The sequence below is a fragment of the Numida meleagris genome, chromosome Z (genome assembly GCF_002078875.1).
Source record: "Numida meleagris isolate 19003 breed g44 Domestic line chromosome Z, NumMel1.0, whole genome shotgun sequence".
Classification (NCBI taxonomy): Eukaryota; Metazoa; Chordata; class Aves; order Galliformes; family Numididae; genus Numida; species Numida meleagris.
In genome coordinates this window covers 34,553,007-34,570,637 of record NC_034438.1, presented here as the reverse complement: position 1 = coordinate 34,570,637, position 17,631 = coordinate 34,553,007, and the positions used below count along the sequence as shown (strand labels likewise).

Here is a 17,631-nt window from a genome sequence, read left to right as displayed (position 1 = left end):
ATTTGTATCGAAGCATTTACTGCAGCGTCTGTATTACCTACAGCTCAGAAATGATTGTGTTGGTGACTGAGTTACCTTGTGTCAGTTAAATCATGATATTTGGCTTTGTGTATATCTTCAGCCTATGCCAGACATCACCTTCAAATAAGCCTTGTCAAGACAGCTTGAAGTTCATGCATTTTCCCCTGTATTATGATAGGCTGATAGGACCTTCTTTGATTTACTGTAGCCCAGCTGACGCTTGGTAAATTCTATCATGTGTCTCAGAACACAGAGAATAGTTAAAAATGATGTAATTTTAACTGACAGACTGATGTAGATTTTGTTTTCAACTTAATTAGTTTTGGTGGTAGACCTTTTTATCTGGTTATTTTCAACCCTCAGGAAGAACCTAAGAAAGTTCGATTTGACTATGACTTATTCCTGCATCTTGAAGGCCACCCACCTGTAAATCACCTCCGCTGCGAAAAGCTCACATTCAACAACCCGACAGAGGAATTCAGAAGAAAGCTGCTAAAGGCAGGAGGGGTGAGTCCTGCACCCAAGTCAAAAGCAATCACAATAAAGATGTTGCTGCTCATTGCTGGTGCATGATTACTGTAATAAAGGTTGACCTGGTAGTGAAACTAAGTGAAGTGTTCTTGTGATTAATGTAGTAGATCCCTCTTAACAACAAAATGATTCATGTTTACTTCTACAAAAGCAGAACGTAGGTGTTATACATGAAGCATTGCTCTCTTGCCATTCCAGAAATGAAGTTCAGCTGGGCCATTGTGATGAGAGTTAAGTAAAAAGAACATAAAATGTCTCTCTTTTAACGGTAAATGGTTCTACATAATGCAAAATGAATTCAGTAGTAGTAGAGCAAGTTAGAAAGTAATTATGAATAAACACACTGGGAATTCATATAATGTACGAATACTCTGAACCAGAAAATGTACCAAGACTTCTCCATGTATTTGTAGACCTAATGGGTACAAAAAATTCTAAAGTATGTTAGCCTTTTTGTAAGGTGGAGAGGGTTAGAACTTCAGAAATTTATTTATGTTTTGTCTGTTGGTGGAAATCACTCTGCTAAGTTTCACACAGTAGCAGAATCACTCACTCTGGCAGGAACAAGAGTCCTGGCTGTGCTGGGGCTCAAGCAGGGCTGCTCAGGGCTTCACCCAGCTGGGGCATGAAACCCCCCAGGCTGGAGCCTTGGCTTCATGGCCAGGCCATCCTGTTGGTCAAACGGCTTCTCATTTCCAGCTTGAGCCTGTCATGTCTCAGCTTGTGTTTCTGCCTCTCACCTTCCTGCCTCACACCATGTGTAGAGCCTGGCTGCCTCTCCTCCATCCCTTGGTGCTGGGGCTGCTGCTGGGTGTCCCCGAAGCCACCCCTTCTCGTGGCTGAACCGGTCTTGCTCCACAGCCTTGTCTCACAGGGCAAAGCCCCCAGCCCCAGGGCCTTCGTTCTCCTCCTGCCGGTTTGAGGGTTTCCTGTACTGTGGAGCCTGAGAATGGGTGCAGCATCTAAAGCATCAGGTGGAGAGGCCAGCCCCTGCCCTCACTGGCTCTGGGGCCATGTCCTGCTCCAACAACTCCAGGCGCTGCTGCATAGGTGCACAGTTGGCCCCTGCTCAGCTAAATGCCACCAGTGCCCCAGCTTCCTTTACAGGACCAAGGGGCTGCAGGTCTCAGCATTTGTCCTGATGGCATTTCATAAGAATTCTGTTAATCTGTTCCTCCAGCCTGTCTGGGTCCCTCTTGGTTGCAGCCCTGCTCTTAAGCGTCAGTTGCTTCACTTCCTCAGTAGGCTGATGGGATAAGCAAGCCAATGTTTTGTTTGTCTACATTAGGCCAATATTTATACTTTTGACCACTCATAAGTAACAGAAATGGTCAGCCCTATCTGGTACAGTTTTACAAAAGTAGGTTCAGAGATGGTGGTAAGAGAGAGCTGGTATGTGAATAATCTCTTTGAAGAGTATCTGTGATAATAAAGCAAAAATAAGTAGCAGGCATAGTCTGAAAGACCTTGTTATCTTCCTGGAGAAGAGAACTGTTACAGCCATAGTGGTATTGAAATAGAAGCGTGAGCTGTGTTTTGTGTTTGCATTTATTAGGTGCAAGAGGGTATCCATGTCTGGACAGTGTATTGGCTTTTTAGTGTGTTTCCAAATAAAACATCAAGATTGTATTCTGGAAAACTTCATGAGCAGCTGCTTTAATATTAATCATATCAGGTCAGTTGTTAATAAACAAGTTTTACCCACAAGTGTAATAAATCTAAATGTATGCTGGTAGGAACTTTGGGAGGGTGGAATGGGTAAAGAGAAAGAAAGAAGAAAAAACACTAAGCGACCTTTCATTATTCATTTTCTGCACCTTCTATTTTTAGGTTTCATGTTTAAAAAAAGCAGAAATGCTACTTCATTGTAGACAATGAAATATGAGATGTTTTAATGAAATTATTTCCTTGAATGTTTCATAATTTTTAAATACTTCACATGATTGCCTTTTGTCTTCGGGAGGAAGCAAACTGCGTGCTCTTTTTTTTTCCTTTTTACATTTCATTTCCCAGTTTCCTTCCAAGAAATGAGTTCCTTTTTTTTTTTTTTGAGGCTGTCAGTCTTTCGCAATTCCCTCTCTAGGTTTTCTGACCTAGTAGTATGTCCAGCCAACTCTGGAGAGATGGTCTAATAACTTAGTCTCAATGTTAAAAGTCTTTATGAAGGGCTTTTAAATCGCCCAGCATTGAAAGGCCCATAATACTTCTATGAAATGTTGATCATTGTTTTTCTTTGGCTTTTGTAGAAGTCACGACCTGGTTCTCACTTCCAAGTGTAGCTAGAGTAGACCACTGAATTAACCCATGAAACACTAACTTAGTTGTAACTGCAGCATGTTAGGCTAAGAAGGGTACATACAGTAAAATAAAGTACAAGAGGTGGATTTTGCATTTACTGAAGTCAATAGTTAATACTTACAGTCACTGAATTTCTTTGATTGGCGACAAGGCAGACAAAATCAAGTTCATGTCCTTCAAAATGATTGAGGTACCATGTTAATGTAGAATGTTGAGTGGTAGCTTTAGGAAGAGCACTCGAAGGTGGAGGATGTTGTTGCTATGCTTGTAAGTAACAGTGTAAACCACTTAATTTCTGTGCACCTGACAATCTACACCTCTCATTAGCTGCTCTCCAAGGAATAGTCATGGGACATGTAGTTCAACTGAAGTAAATTACTAAACGTGATATTTCTCATTTTCATGAACTTTCTTATGCAACAAGCACTATATCCTTCACAAAGGAACAATGAAGGCTTTATTGTAAAATATAAGTGACTGTCACACTGTTTATGTGTAAACTGAGGCATATGCTTGAAGGAAGTAGAGGTTAGGAAAACAGCTGCAGTTTGTATATACAATTGGAAGTACTTGGCTTCATTCAGTAGATGAACCCAGACTCTCTTTTACATGCTCATGCTTTCTTATTCAGAATGGACTTGTCTATCTCTTGCTCTGGTGTTTTCTTGAGCTGTCTTGTGAAGGTTCATAACTTTGCTCTTCAGTCAGGCTGTGTCTCAAATGCAAACTAGTAGGAGATACTTCCTAGAGCAAACGTTCTTCTGTCTTTCAGACTAATAACCTATTTATTAAAGGAAAAAATGTAAAACTGCAGACACATTGCCATTGTCTTTTCATGGTTCCCTTCCCCTCCTTCTCCATATGTATCCACTCTTTCATAAGCCCAGAGGTCTGACTGGTTCTCCTACAGTTAATTGGGAGTGTAAGAGTAACATTTAGATATAACAGGTAATTAAACAAGTAAGAAAACAAATTTAGCATAGCTTTGCAATGCTTCTATGTCACTTCAGCTAAGGCAAACAATATATTTTGAGTGTTGCCAGTTATTAAGATTAACTCTATGGAATATTTCTATCTTAATGTTACATTTGATACCATGAGAACTGAAGCATGAAAGTACTCTCAGTCTTCAGTCATAGGAGGTCACCAAACTGCTGATTTTCTCTTCCAGTATAAGACATATTTTTTACTCTTACAGAGAGAAAGATTTGATTTTGCTTTAGAGACACTTCTTCTGTAATCAGGCAGGTAAATAGAAACCTTTGGTTCAATCTTAACAAGTCCCTGTCCAATTTACAAAGTCCTTTATCAAGCTTAGCAGTCTTCAGAAATATTTATTTCTACTATTAACTTACTAGTAGCTGACCTTACTCTCATAAATATAAGCAAATATTTATGGAGAAAAAACAGTACATTGAGCAAATTCAGTCAAAATAATCTGTGTAACTGTTTTTATTCTGTCATTCTGTGTATATTCTAAATGATATTTCTTTTGGAAAGTGTTAACATTTTCACAGCAAACTTGAGAATTTTTTCCTCTGCTTCCACAGTGTAGTACCTAATGATGAGAAAATAAAGGTACGTGAGCAAGACTAATTTATATTAGCAACATATATCACAATCTAACCTGTTTGAAATCCTAGAAGGTATATTACGTACAAGTGATGACTCTGGTGGTTATCTGACTTTTTTTTTTATCAAGCAAATCCTCAAGTGTGGTGACAGAATTCTGTATGTGCAGTCTCTTACAGAGCTCTTGCTCTAGGTACTGTGCATCATACATGACTAAGTACAGTAGGATTAAAGTTTTCATCAATCAAATGCCATTAGCATTGGTCATAATACAGCCATTTCTTCCTAGATTAGTTGATTGCCATTTCTGTTTAGTTTCAGCCTTTAAAACCTGGAAGTCAAAGAGGAAAGAGGCAGCTTTGTTATTCTTATGTATGGATATGGAAAGAGAGATGATAGTAACACGGAAGTTTTACTCATTTAATAATAACCTTCAGTATTAAGTAGACTTTGAATGTTGAAACCCACTAAACATGTTTATAAACAATGTGTGACTTAATGATATATTTAATGTTGTCAGTAGTGCTTGTTCTATTGCTATTTTGGAGTGCAAATTTTTCATTTTCAGAAAAAAATGAAAATGCTACCTAATATGCTTATTCAGACAGAGGAAACTAATTAATTTTGAAGATAAAGAATAATATTTATATTAGATTTTGTCTCTGAAAATCCTAGGCTTGCTCAAGCATCACTTGCTTCAGTGTGATGCAACAAATAACCAGTTCTTTTATCTTGCAGGAAAAGGTAGTGAAAATATTGTCAATTCAAGTGAAGACAGCAGTTTAATGTACCTTTGTCTCTCAGCTGCAAATAATGTTTGTACTGTGAAATGCTCTTGCCTTTTTGGTAGGAGAATCAAAGTCAGTCTTTTACTCCTTCAACAGTAGTATGCAGACAATATTTCAGGCTTGGATTTCCTTTCGAAAAAGGAAAGTTCATAACCTTATTACAAATTTACATGGTTAGTGATGATACGGCTTGAGGTTTCAGACTCAGAGCGTGCAGGAAGAAGTCATGTTTAGGGTAGCGATGACTCTTCCTAGCAACAAAGGTGTTGCAATTGTCTGTGTTCTTTAAAATGATTTTGGAAACACAAGTGGCTCTGCTCCTATATCAAGGTAACTCTCCTTAAAGACAATTGATCTGTTAGTGAGTCAAGAAGGAGAAAAAGCATTGAGAGGGGTGAAGTTTTTAGGAAACAAAACTGTCAGAGAATAAATTTGGGTTTTGCTTTAAAAGAAAAAAGCACTGCTTTCTGTTTTATTTTTGAAAGCTTTGTGTTTTCACTGTGTAAAATTTGAGAAATATATTTCCAGTGCTTCATAAACCTATGTAATACATGTTCTAATACATGATGAAATTATGAGGATTTCTCTCTTCTCTCTGCTCCTTTTTTCTTTTCAATCCTTCACTGTCAGAATAGTTGGCTTTTACTTGGAGCCAGCTTTAGATAATCCCTGCCTTCAAGCAGCGTTGTATCTTTAAGCTTGTACTTTTCATAACTAGGTAATTGAATTTTCTTAAATGATATATTACTTCAGTTTCAAGCAGATAACTTAAAAGAATTCAAAGAGGTTTTCTGTTCCTTTAGGCTGTGGGTTTCTGTTAAGAGTATTATTACTTTCTTGAATAGAAATAGTTGTTCAGAGCAATTGTTTTTGTTGTTACTCTTAGTGCTTTCAGTACTGAATGAATTTATTCTTCACTGTAAAATGATGTGGGGTGGCAGCAGCCCAGGACCACACAAAGAAATCTGTTTATTCCATATGCCAGACAAGTGTAATTGCATCTTTAGTGCTGCAGAAATGCAGTAGTAATGGGTAATTTTGCCTGGAATTCTAACAGAAAATCTCAGATTTGACTAAAAGTAAAATTTAAATTTTTCAGCAGCTCATGTGGGGAAATTTTTCTACTTGTTCTGAGGCTGCTGTGTGGGGATGTTGATAAATTACCAGCCCATTAAATGAAACCACAGGTAGCTAGGTGTGGACCCTGTGGAGACAGGATTATTCCAGCTTTGATGGCTTCCCCGCCTTAAGGAAAATAAAAAGTAGAAGACAGGGAAGCTTCTAGGTAATGTTCCATTCCCTTACAGAAGCTCTGATGTGCCTTAACATCGTCTTAATGTGGAACAACTGTGACAGCTCATACAGTTTCGAACTCTGTAACTAACTGTGTAGAATGGTGGACTGTGATTCCTGCATAGCAGGGGTGACAGGATGTGACAAACTTACAGTTACAGAAGACTTTGAAGCTTTTCCTCTTGCTTTCTCTACTGAGATCGGAAAAGCAGTGTTTAGTGTTCTGAAAGCAGATTTTTCTTGTTGGATATGTGGGTACTCCAAGCTGTTGATCTTGTTGGTAGATAACTGTGCTGTCTTTGGCAAGCCAACTTTTATAGGGCAACTTGAGAATCAGTTTTAAGTAGGTTTATGTACAGGTATTATGGTTTCATAATGTTTGCTGGACAAGGGTCCATGAAAAAGGGCTCACAATTTAATATAGAATAGTTTCGGTTGGAAGGGACCTTTAAAGATCGTCTAGTTCCTAACTCCCTGCCATGCTTAGGGTCAACTTTCGCTAGTTCAGGTTGCCTAAAGCCCCATCCAACCTGACCTCCCCAGAGCCTTCTCTTCTCCAGGCTGAACAACTCCAGTTTCTTCGGTCTTTCCTCATACAAGAGGTGCTTTAGCCCTCTTATCATGTTCTGGCTGTCCTCTGGACCTGCTCCAACAGCTCTGCGTCCTTCTTGTGCTGGGTGCCCCAGAGCTAGATGGCTCCGAGTGGGGCCTTGCAAGGACAGAGCAGAGGGGGAAAATCATCTCCCTCGATGTTCTGGTCACTATTCTTTTGAAGCAACCCGGAAATGACTGGCTCTCTAGGTAGCAAGCCTGCACAGCCAGCCCATGTTTAGTTTTTCATCCGTAAGTACCCCTGAGTCCTTCTGTGCAGGGCTGCGCTTAATGCACTAATCACACAGCCTGTATTAATCCTTGGGAATGCCCCGTCCGAGCTGCAGGACCTTGCACTAGGCCTTGAACTTTGTTGGGTACACGTGGGTCCGCTTTTTGACCTGCCAAGGTCCCTCTGAATGCTCTCTCTTCCTTCTGTCATATTTTTGCACCACTTGGCTTGATGTTACACACAGACATGCTAAGGTCACACTTCATTCCATTGTCCACATCACTGACAAAGATGTTAAATAGTACTGATCCCAGTGCAGACCCCAGAGGGATGTGACTTGTTGCAGATCTGCATGTGGACATTGAGTTATTGACTGCCAGCCTCTGGATACAAGTGACATCCACAAGCCATCCAGGCAATTCCTTATACACTGAAAAGTGAATCCATCAGTATCAGTTCAGAGACATGGATGTTGTGTGGATCCGTGTCAAAGGCCTTAGAGAAGTACAGGTGGATTGCATAGGTTCTTTTTGCCCTGGACGCTGAAGTAGTTACTCTGTCATAGAAGGCCACTAGATATTCATATGTCTTCATAAATGATCTGGCTGATGGAATTGAAAGTGACCAAGTTTACTGATGACATTTAACTGGATGGACACATCAGAAGTGAGAACCATCTTACAGAGAGACTGGGACAGGCTTAACACTAGTCAGTAATCTACTGCTGTAGTAACAGAGGCAAACTGGATCCTATGCCGCACTAGCAACGGCATTGCTAGCAGAGATATGATGATGCCACTCTACTTGGTTCTTGTCATGTCGTTCTGGGAGTACTGTGTACAGTTCTGCTTCCCACAATTAAAAAAAAACATGCAGATTGGAGAGGGCCTGATGAAGGGTCATGATCAGAAGGCTGGATAACCTGTCCTGTGAGGAAAGACTGAAGAATTTAGGTATTTTTACTGTGCAAAAGATAAGGCTCAGGGGGAGCCCTTTTAGTGGTGGCTACAAAGAGTACAGAGGTCTCTCTCTCCACGAGGGAGCCACATGGAGAAGACAAGGTACAAATTGCACTGGGAGAAGTTTTGTCTTGATATAATTTTTTTACAGCGAGAACAATCACTGTGGGACACTGGAACAAGCCATTCAGGGACATGATTGAACAGGCTGCTGGATAATCTTACCTAGGCTTCCTTTCCCCATGAATGGTTGGACCTGATGATCTTTTGAGGTCCCCTCCCATGTTAACTGTACTCTGATTCTGTGATCACGTAGAGTTAACTGGTAGTGCACAGTTGTTCCCTGATCCCTTCCATTGCTCAGTGGCACATGGAACAACATAAATCCAATACATGACAACTTTTCCTTCCAGGGCATTCCGTTTTCTGAGATGGAAATTAGAATGGGTTTAGAGGGTGCCAGCAGTTCAGGTATTATGGAGCCTGGTCACGAGGTGTATGAATAAGGTAGGATCATTCCTACTCAAAACCTACCTTTTTTTTTTGTTTGGTTGGTTTTTTGTTGTTGTTGTTGTTTTTTGTTGGGGGGAGAATTCACTTTGCCTTTGCCTGGGAAGGTGTTTTTTATTTAAAGCAACTCAGAGACAAAGGTGCTAGTTGCAAACTCAACAGCTGCAGGCTAGTCAAGGCTGTTTGAACTAGAAGCCAGAAGGTATTGCCAGCAGATCAGTTTGAATACTTACATGTGTGTAGTGCTGCATAACATACAGTTGTACATAGGAAAAATAATATAATTGTTCTCTAGCATTGGACTGGTAAGAAGAATAGTTAAAAATAAATAAATACATAATGCCATTTCCTGTGTCTGCGGGTGAGGCCAGTGAGTGTAAAAGACAGCTTATGTCACTTGTACTTTTGCTGCGCTGTGTGGTGGAGTTAGTTACTCTACTAGACAATAGCAGCACAATGTTAATGTGTTATTTGTATACTCCAGTAAGATTTAGTATTGCCTTGTTTTGATAGTTTTTTTTTCTTGGATCCATTATTAGGATGAGATCTTGCTGAACCTTATTTTTGAAGTTATCTCTTCCTAACCTAAGCTAAAACTTTTGTATAGAATGGCTTACTAATGGTGGTGTAGGAAACAGCCCAGTCAGTGTAAAATAAATAAATAAATCAGTTCTTTCACAGAGAAAGTGAGATGGAGTGTTTCTCATTTCTCCTCTGACTTGTATTATTAATGAGCTGTCTGTTAACTGCATTAACTGTCTTTGGTGACACTGGAGCAGACACTGGGGCAGGACAGGGAATACTGTCAATGGGCACGTATGTTTTCTCTTGTTTTTACTTAGTCATGTCTGGCAGTTATTTCATTGAACAGTACTGCTATTGTTTTTTTTTATCTTTGTCTTCTCCAGCATCCTCTGACAAGTAGAGAGGTGATAACCTCTCCATATACTCTAGATTTGAGACTGATTTTCTTGGGAGTTGGTGTCACCCTCTGACTTTCTGGGTGTGTTATGAAATAGCTAATCTACCCTTTTTTTCCCCTCCCTTGACAATCTTCCATTTTAACTCCCATGTTCTTCTGAAGAGCGCAGGGGCATCCTTGAAAAATAGTTACCTGTATGTCATCTGTGAACTTGCTGAGAGTTCCCTTTGGATCATTAATGAAAACATTAAACAGTTTTGAATCAAGTGTTGACTGTGTCCAGAGGGATACCAGTAGTCACTGGCCTCCAACTGGCCAGTGTGTCAGCAGGACCCTTTAAGTTCAGCAGTCCAGCTAATTCTCCACACATCTCATCTTCTTTTTATCCAGTCCGTATCTCATAGATCTGGCTGTAAGAAGGCTGTGGCAGATTTGCATAAAGCTTTGCTTAAAATCAAGATATACAACAGCTAATGCTTTCCACGTATCTACAAAACCAACCACAGACAACAGTCACTTCAGTTGTGTTAGCTGGGCAGGAGTGCTTTTAGCAAATCTACCCTGATGAAGTCCTTGTTCTTTGGTCCTTCGCCTTACTGAGCTGTGGGCCCACTTTATTCTTAGCCTTCTTAGTAAAAACTGTCAGTTTCTAGAAGTGCTTTTTATTGTTGTCTACATCATGCACAGCAGTGTGCAGGTGCAAAGAGGATTCTGAAGTTCTCACTAATGGATAAGGCTAATATATATGTGTGTAATGGTTTCACCCTGATAGACAGCTCCACTACAACCACTCTCACTCCTTCTCAAAGGAAGAGATGGGGGGAAAATGAAGTGGGGAAAAAAAGGGCTCATAGATTGAGATAAGGATAATTTAATTAAAGGGAAAAGAGAGGAAAAACAAAAACAAAAATAAGCACAGTATGTGTGGAAGAAAAGACAGAGAGAAAACAGTTATCTCCTACTTCTCATTAGCAAGTGATATTCAGCCACATCTTGGAAAGCAGGACCTCGATATTTGCAGCAGTTATTTGGGAGGATAAACATTTTCATAATGAGAGCTGCCTCCTCCTTCCCCTTTTCCCACTTTTATTTCTGAGTGTGACATGCATGTGAGGAAATTGTTTGCTCAGAGGGTGGTGAGGCACTGGCACAGGCTGCCCAGAGAAGCTGTGGATGCCCCATCTTTGGAGATGTTCAGGGTCTGGTTGGATGGGACCCTGGGCAGCCCTGCCTACGGCAATAGGGTTGGAACTGGATGATCTTCAAATACCCCTTCCCCCCCAAAAACATTCTATGATTCTATGATATAACAGATTTGCCATAGCTGCCTTACCTCAGGTGGTACTAATGTTATCTGTCCAAGCCCTGTAGATTTCTCTTTGGAGAGTCATCCTGTTTCTAAACATATAAGCTGCACGCTGAGACCGTTAATGGTCCAAAAAATACTTTAATGAATACTTGTCTAGAAACTGAGTTATCTGAGAAGTCCATCTATTTTTTAAAATGTCAGCTTTCTAAGAATATGTGTATTATACAAATAATAGAACTATAAAATATAGAAATATTTCAAAACTGAAATGTTTCATAATTTTAAAAAGAAAATGTGTGCAGTTGTTGAATTTCAATTTATTCTAGTGAGTCAGAATTTTGTACTTTAGGGAGAAGATGGCAGCTTCCAGCTCCGGGAGAAAGATTCTTAGCAGAGTTTTTTGTTTCTTTGCTTTCATTTATCAAGTTAGGACAAACCCTCATGTTCCAGACTATGTTTCTGCACAACGTACCTATGCATTATTTTCTTGCATGAGTGTATGAACAGAACTGCTTGTGTCAACAAAATACCTGCTTAAACTCTGTAATAATGGGTAATCTTGTATCTGCTTTTGCTGAAAGATTAATTAGTTTTAATGCAAGTGGTATTTTTGGTGATGAAGTTGGTGGATTTAAAACATTGCATTAAGTTTAAATTAAAGAGAACAATCTTATTTAATGATCCACTGGATTGATTTTGTTAGAGGAGATAGAGAAAATGCATTTGTCTCAATCATTATCTGTTGTACAGGTTTATGGTGTTGTCCTGGTTTCATCTAGGATAGATAATTTTCTTCATAGTGGCTAGTTTGATGCTGCGTTTTGGATTTAGGAGAAAAACAATGTTGATAATACACTGAGCAGTGCTGCACAGAGCTAAGGACATATCAGCTTCTCATACTGTCATGCCAGCAAGAAGAATGGAGGGGGGGAGGGGGTATGAAGAGCTGGAAGGAGACTAAAACAGGTCAGTGACCCAAACTGGCCAAAGAGATGTCCCATACCAAATGGCAACATATTGAACTATAAACAGGGGGGAGCTGGCCAGGGAAGATTCCACTGCTTGGACACTGGCTAGGCATCAGTCAGTGGGTGATAAGCAATTGCATTGTGCATCACTTGTTTTGTGTATTATTCTAATCAATTTATTTCCCTTTTATTTCTGTCCTATTAAACTGTCTTTATCTCAACCTTTCTACGTCTCTTTTATTATTATTTTTTGTTTCCACTCTCTCCCTTGTTCCACTGTGCAAGAGTGAGCAAATGGCAATGTGATGCTTGGCTGCCTGCTGGCTTAAACCACAATAGATATTCACATGCGGCTACATTTTTCTTATCACTGATTATTTGTTACTTCTGCCCTTCCTTGTCTTCAGCTGCACTGAATTCAGCTGAAACCCTAGGTAAGTTGAGGTTAGAAAGTAATCACCAGGCTAAAAACGTTCAGTTACTGTGATTCACAGTAGCTAGTTGCTGTTGACTTTGCTGTTACTGCCGGATGGATGCCATTGTTTTCTGCCTTGTTGGTCTTTGGATTTCTGTCTCTTCTGTGTTCTGGCTTGCAAGTCTGAGAAATGGAAAACAGGGACGAAATTTCTTATGTGCCCTGTGTGGAATGTTACTTTTTGCTAAATACATGAATAATTTAAAAAATATATTTTTTTAATAAATGATCCTATGGAAAAGGAAGGAGAAGAAATCTAAGTTCTGACTTAGATTGCCTGCATTATCCTCCCCAGCATTCTAGTTGCAGTGTTGATGGATGCTCAACTTACAGGCCAGAAAAGGTAATACTTATTACCTAGACATGTCCCTTAATATTTTCTAGGCTACCACAACATCTTTTGAACAGTGCTGACTGCACAAAGATTTATTTTTAGCTTATGTTTAATAAATAAATGAATAAACAAAGAAATTGAAATCCTGGCTTGAAAAAGCAGTGGATAATAAATTTAGCCCCTCTTGACTTTTGTTGACTGGAGAGTTAAAATGTGAAGTATACACATCTACATTGTAGATTTACCACTGAATGCGCTAACCATAGGGCACTACTCTGATTGGCTGAATTATGTGTGGTCTCTGGGGATTATCTGTTTGTGCTTAGGAGCCCTTAAAATCAAGACAGGCAGCTAGACCCTTGTTACAGCAAAAATGTTTGGTCACCAGCCTTCCAATTTACTGTACGCTAGGTAAAGCAGAAGCTTGAAGTTAGAAACCGAACATCTTTCCCTTCCTCCCTCCTTCAACATCACTCCTTCATTATTGACGCCTCCTCCTTCTCTTCCTCCTCTACGAACAGTAGAAGAGATCAGTCCTTGGCAGTTGTCTGCTGCTCCTTCCTCTTCACGCTTTTGCCCTGATTCAGTGTGGGTTCTGTCCATAGACCACAGTTCTTCAAGAACTGCTCTAGCATGGGCTCTCCATGTGCTGTAGCCCTCCTAGGTATATCCACCTGCCCTGGTGTATGGTCTTCTCAGGGCTATGGGTGAATATCTCTGGAATGGTTCTCTCTGCAGGCTGAAGGTAAATACCTGCTCTGGCACCTGAAGCATTTTCTCCCCTTGCTTCCTCTCCGACTTCAGTATTTGCACTGCAGTTTCTCACCATTCTTTTTCTCCATCTCAGCCTTCATTCTCTTTTCCTAGAGGCATAACCAGCCTTGCTTTGGCATTCAGCTGTGTCCTGCTATTAGGCTGTTTGTGCTAACTGGAACTCACTCTGTCCAGGATGGGGTCTCTTTTCTGAGGTCACCCCTGCCACCACAAACTTGCCACCCTTGCCCAATACAATCTTCTGTTGTATTGCTTTAGTGGAGAGCAAAGACATACGTACATACGTATTTCTGTATGGGACATCAGTAGCTTGCAGATCTTTTTAGAGCAGGCAGGACGAACATTCATGTGTTATGTGAGACATTGCCTGGGGCAAGGGAAAGAAGACTAAGTACGCACTGCCGTGTAAACAGCCATATTAGAAGAAGTTTTGCAGTTTTCTGAGGGTGCATTGTAGCTGTATGCAAATTGAAGAATATGATTTGTTCATTCAATAGTGGATGGCCAAATGGTTTCATTAACTCATTCCTTTTTGAGAAGAAACAAGGATACCGTTTGCTGTATTGATTTTATTTTCACACTAAAGTGATTTGCTAGTTACTTAGATGAGATTGTTGGTAACATTTGACTTACATGCTTTCCCTCTTGTAACAGATTATGGTTATGACAGATGGCACATCGTTCTCTTCAGGGCAGAGCCTTCATCTCCTCAACCTTCCTAGTAACTCCCTGTCTTTTTCTGAAGTGAAGAAGAAATCATCTCACGGGCCAAAGGTGAGACTTAGTTGTCAGAAAATATTTGAGCCAATAAGGCTTTTCTTCGGAAATAACTTGAGAAGAAAGGTTTCTCTAGGTATTTTTGCAATCTTGTGACATAGTCCAGTGGTGACAATATGTATCAACATTTCTTCAGTGTAAACTTACTGTTAGCCACATCAACGTAATGCAGAACAGGGATGTTAGTGAGAATAGGTGCTAAGTGGAGTATTGCTTTACTAGTTTTTGAACATGCACAGGTGTTTTCCTCCTTTTCCAGATGGAATACTAACTGCCTGTTGTAGTACGAGGGGATTCTGGGGATGGAAATGTGATTTCTGTTTTTAATTACTGGCCTGGGAAACAAGGAAGTGCCTTACATTCATATGTTCAAATGTCACCAGTATACAATGATTTGTATTTACAACTTCGTATTTCAAAGTAATTTATCTTTCATTAGTAAGGGATATTAGCGGATATTTGTATATATCTTAGTGTGTACATATATAAGGAAATTTCAAAATTGACTTGTGGTTAGAAGTAGCTTGGCAGTGTAACCTAGCCAAAGAGTCTGAGTTTTGGCTTGCTGATCACAAACCCATTCTGTTTATTTGTGATAAAAATTTGGATTATGCTGTGGAAGTTTTTCATGAAACTATTTTGCAATTATTTAGTTTGTCACTTCTTTAATTTTATTTTTTTCTCCCAACGTTTAAAATAGCTCCACATGAGCGAAAAAAAAAAACCAATTACAGTGTTTCCATCCACTCTTATTTTCTAGGTTGATTTTTCTCCACCATGTTTGTGTTGTAAGTTACTGGTGGAACATTTTTACTTTCTGGTGACTAAGTATGGGCTCTCCAGACATTTAGAGACATTACAGATGCTTTTAGAATTAATCCATAATGCACTGTATTTTACTTTTGGGACAATCCTTTTTCATGTCCACATCTCTTCAGTCCATTAGGGGTGATTATTTTGTGGAGGTTTGCATGATGGGTTTGTTTCTGCCCAACGTCTAAGTTTTCTCTTTTTCCCTGTCTTATAGGACCTCTGAGTTGTCACCTGCTCAGAAATCCATCTCACATATAACTATTGAATTTAAAAATGCAATGAAATGCTCAATACAGACAACAGTAAATACAAAGAAGAAAACCTTTTTAGTAGAGGTTTTCCGTTAAACAACATTTACTGCTGAGATGTTTCATATCAAATCATGTCTGATATAGCCAGGTTGGATCCACCATTTTGTATAAGGGAAAGGCTCTGGCTAAAGCTGGAGAGGGGATTGTGGTATGGTAATCAAGCACTACCTGAAATGTCCTGAAGTAATACTGTTAACAGTATGTGATTCATATGGTGATCTTTTGTTGTGATTTTTTTTTCCTGAAATTTAATGGTCATAGTTTAGGAAATGTTAACCAATCTTTATGTTCACCTTAAAATGTTTCTTGAAGGCCATATCTGATTCTTAAGAGATAAAAATTAACCTTTGTCTTGCATGTACCGACAGGCAGTAATAACTGTTCATGCTTCACGACTTTATAATAGTTTATCTATCAATTCTTATGTAGTCATTTACTGTTTCTGTTTTTCACCCTGCAGTTCAAAGTTTTGGGCATCAATCCTGTGTGTACTTTGTCTATCTTTTTTCTTCTTTTTTTTTTAAAGTTTTTTATCCCCTTTTTGCAGGACCCAACTAAGATTCTGAACATAAATAGCAGTAGCAGCAGTAGTAACAGTTTTTCAAAGCCCCACAAGTTAACAAAGGAGCACAAGGAAAAAACTTCTAAAGACTCGAAAGAACAAAAAAGTGCCTTCAAAGAACCTTCCAGGGAACACAACAAATCTTCCAAAGAATCCTCTAAGAAACCCAAAGAAAATAAACCACTAAAAGATGAAAAAATGGTTCCTAAGATGGCCTTCAAGGAACCCAAATCCATGTCCAAGGAACCAAAATCTGAAAACGCCCCCATCTTTACCATTACAGGTGGACAGCAGCAAGAAAAGAAGACCCCTACTAAAAGGCCCTCTGTTCTGGACTCCGATGAACCTTCTGTAAAAAAGAGAAAAAAAAGTGTGTCAGAGTCATTATTTAAAAGTTTTTCTAATGCGCCTTCGCTAATTCTTACTTGTTCAGCTGACAAAAAACAAACAAAGGACAGGTCTCAGCTCAGGATGGGGAGAGTCAAAATTGAAAGTGATACACTGGAAAAGAAGACTCCTACTCTGCCACCATTTGATGATATTGTAGATCCCAATGATTCTGACATGGAGGAAAATATGTCTTCCAAATCTGAAGTAAGCGGTGTTTCGTTTCTTTTCATATGTGTAAAGTATTCCTTGTCTGTGGGATTGTGTGCCATATTTGTATTTTCCTTTCTCTTCTTTTTTTTACTGGCAAATTGTTCCAACTGAAGGGTGTTGACTACTGGCTGTTTAAACATATGCATATTATGTTTGAATTGTATTTTGTAATCAAGTCTACTCAATTTATAAACGTCAGCGTTATGACTAATGAGCATAGGGAAGATGGCTATAAATAGTATTGCTCTTTTGATCTTCTTCTTTTTGAATTTCATGGGGTTTTTTTTAGATTGAAGGAAATTGGTTTAAATATTTCTATTTCACATGCTAAGGTTTTGGGCTCAGGCATTAGATAATTCAGTGAATTGGGGAAAAGACTGCAGTAATTTAGTGTTGTTTGTTATTTTTCTGCTAAAAAGGGCAGTTCTGTAAATGATGCCAGCTTAATGGGCAAGGAGATCCTTGAATCCTCCCTCTGATGAGTAGAATCTATCCAAAGTTAATAGACTTACCCAACAAGAAAGTGTTTTTATGGAAGTTTGCTTTCCTGAAAATATTTCTTCCGTGCCTGCTCATCTGTTTAAAGCACAATATTCTTTTGATGACTCAGATTTAAATCATTCTTCTGGCAGGGTTCAGCTTCAGGAGCATCTTTTACAGATAGATGAGTAGAGAAGGAAAGGGATAGGAAGAGAAGGCTTGTTTGGTGTGTTCATTTGTGCTTATGGCTTGAGGCAATCAGCTGGATAGAGAGAAAATCTTACTAATTTTGCTTATTCAACAATTCTTTCATTTTGTTCTATTTGTATGCCTCCATTACTGCTTTCAGATTCATAGTTGTGCTTACACTCTCTGGAACAGGCTGTGAGGAGGTAGCGATGGTTAGGTTCTTCATAGAAACATCTGGCAGGGAGAATTCTCAAGTCTCTCTTGTGTTTCTAAATCAGCATTTTAATGCATGGTCAATTAAGGCATGCAAAGGCTATACAGT

The 17,631-nt window shown here is 39.3% G+C and overlaps 1 protein-coding gene across 2 annotated transcripts in view; it reads left to right on the top strand.

The window, feature by feature from the left end:
* Nucleotides 1–17,631, top strand: part of MLLT3 (MLLT3, super elongation complex subunit) — a 117,883-nt gene that overhangs the window by 64,306 nt on the left and 35,946 nt on the right. For both annotated transcript variants that reach the window (XM_021380812.1, XM_021380814.1), the window contains 3 exons: nucleotides 385–528; nucleotides 14,232–14,351; nucleotides 16,026–16,634. In XM_021380812.1, the coding sequence (XP_021236487.1) occupies nucleotides 385–528; nucleotides 14,232–14,351; nucleotides 16,026–16,634 (873 nt within the window). The remainder of the gene's footprint in view (nucleotides 1–384; nucleotides 529–14,231; nucleotides 14,352–16,025; nucleotides 16,635–17,631) is intronic.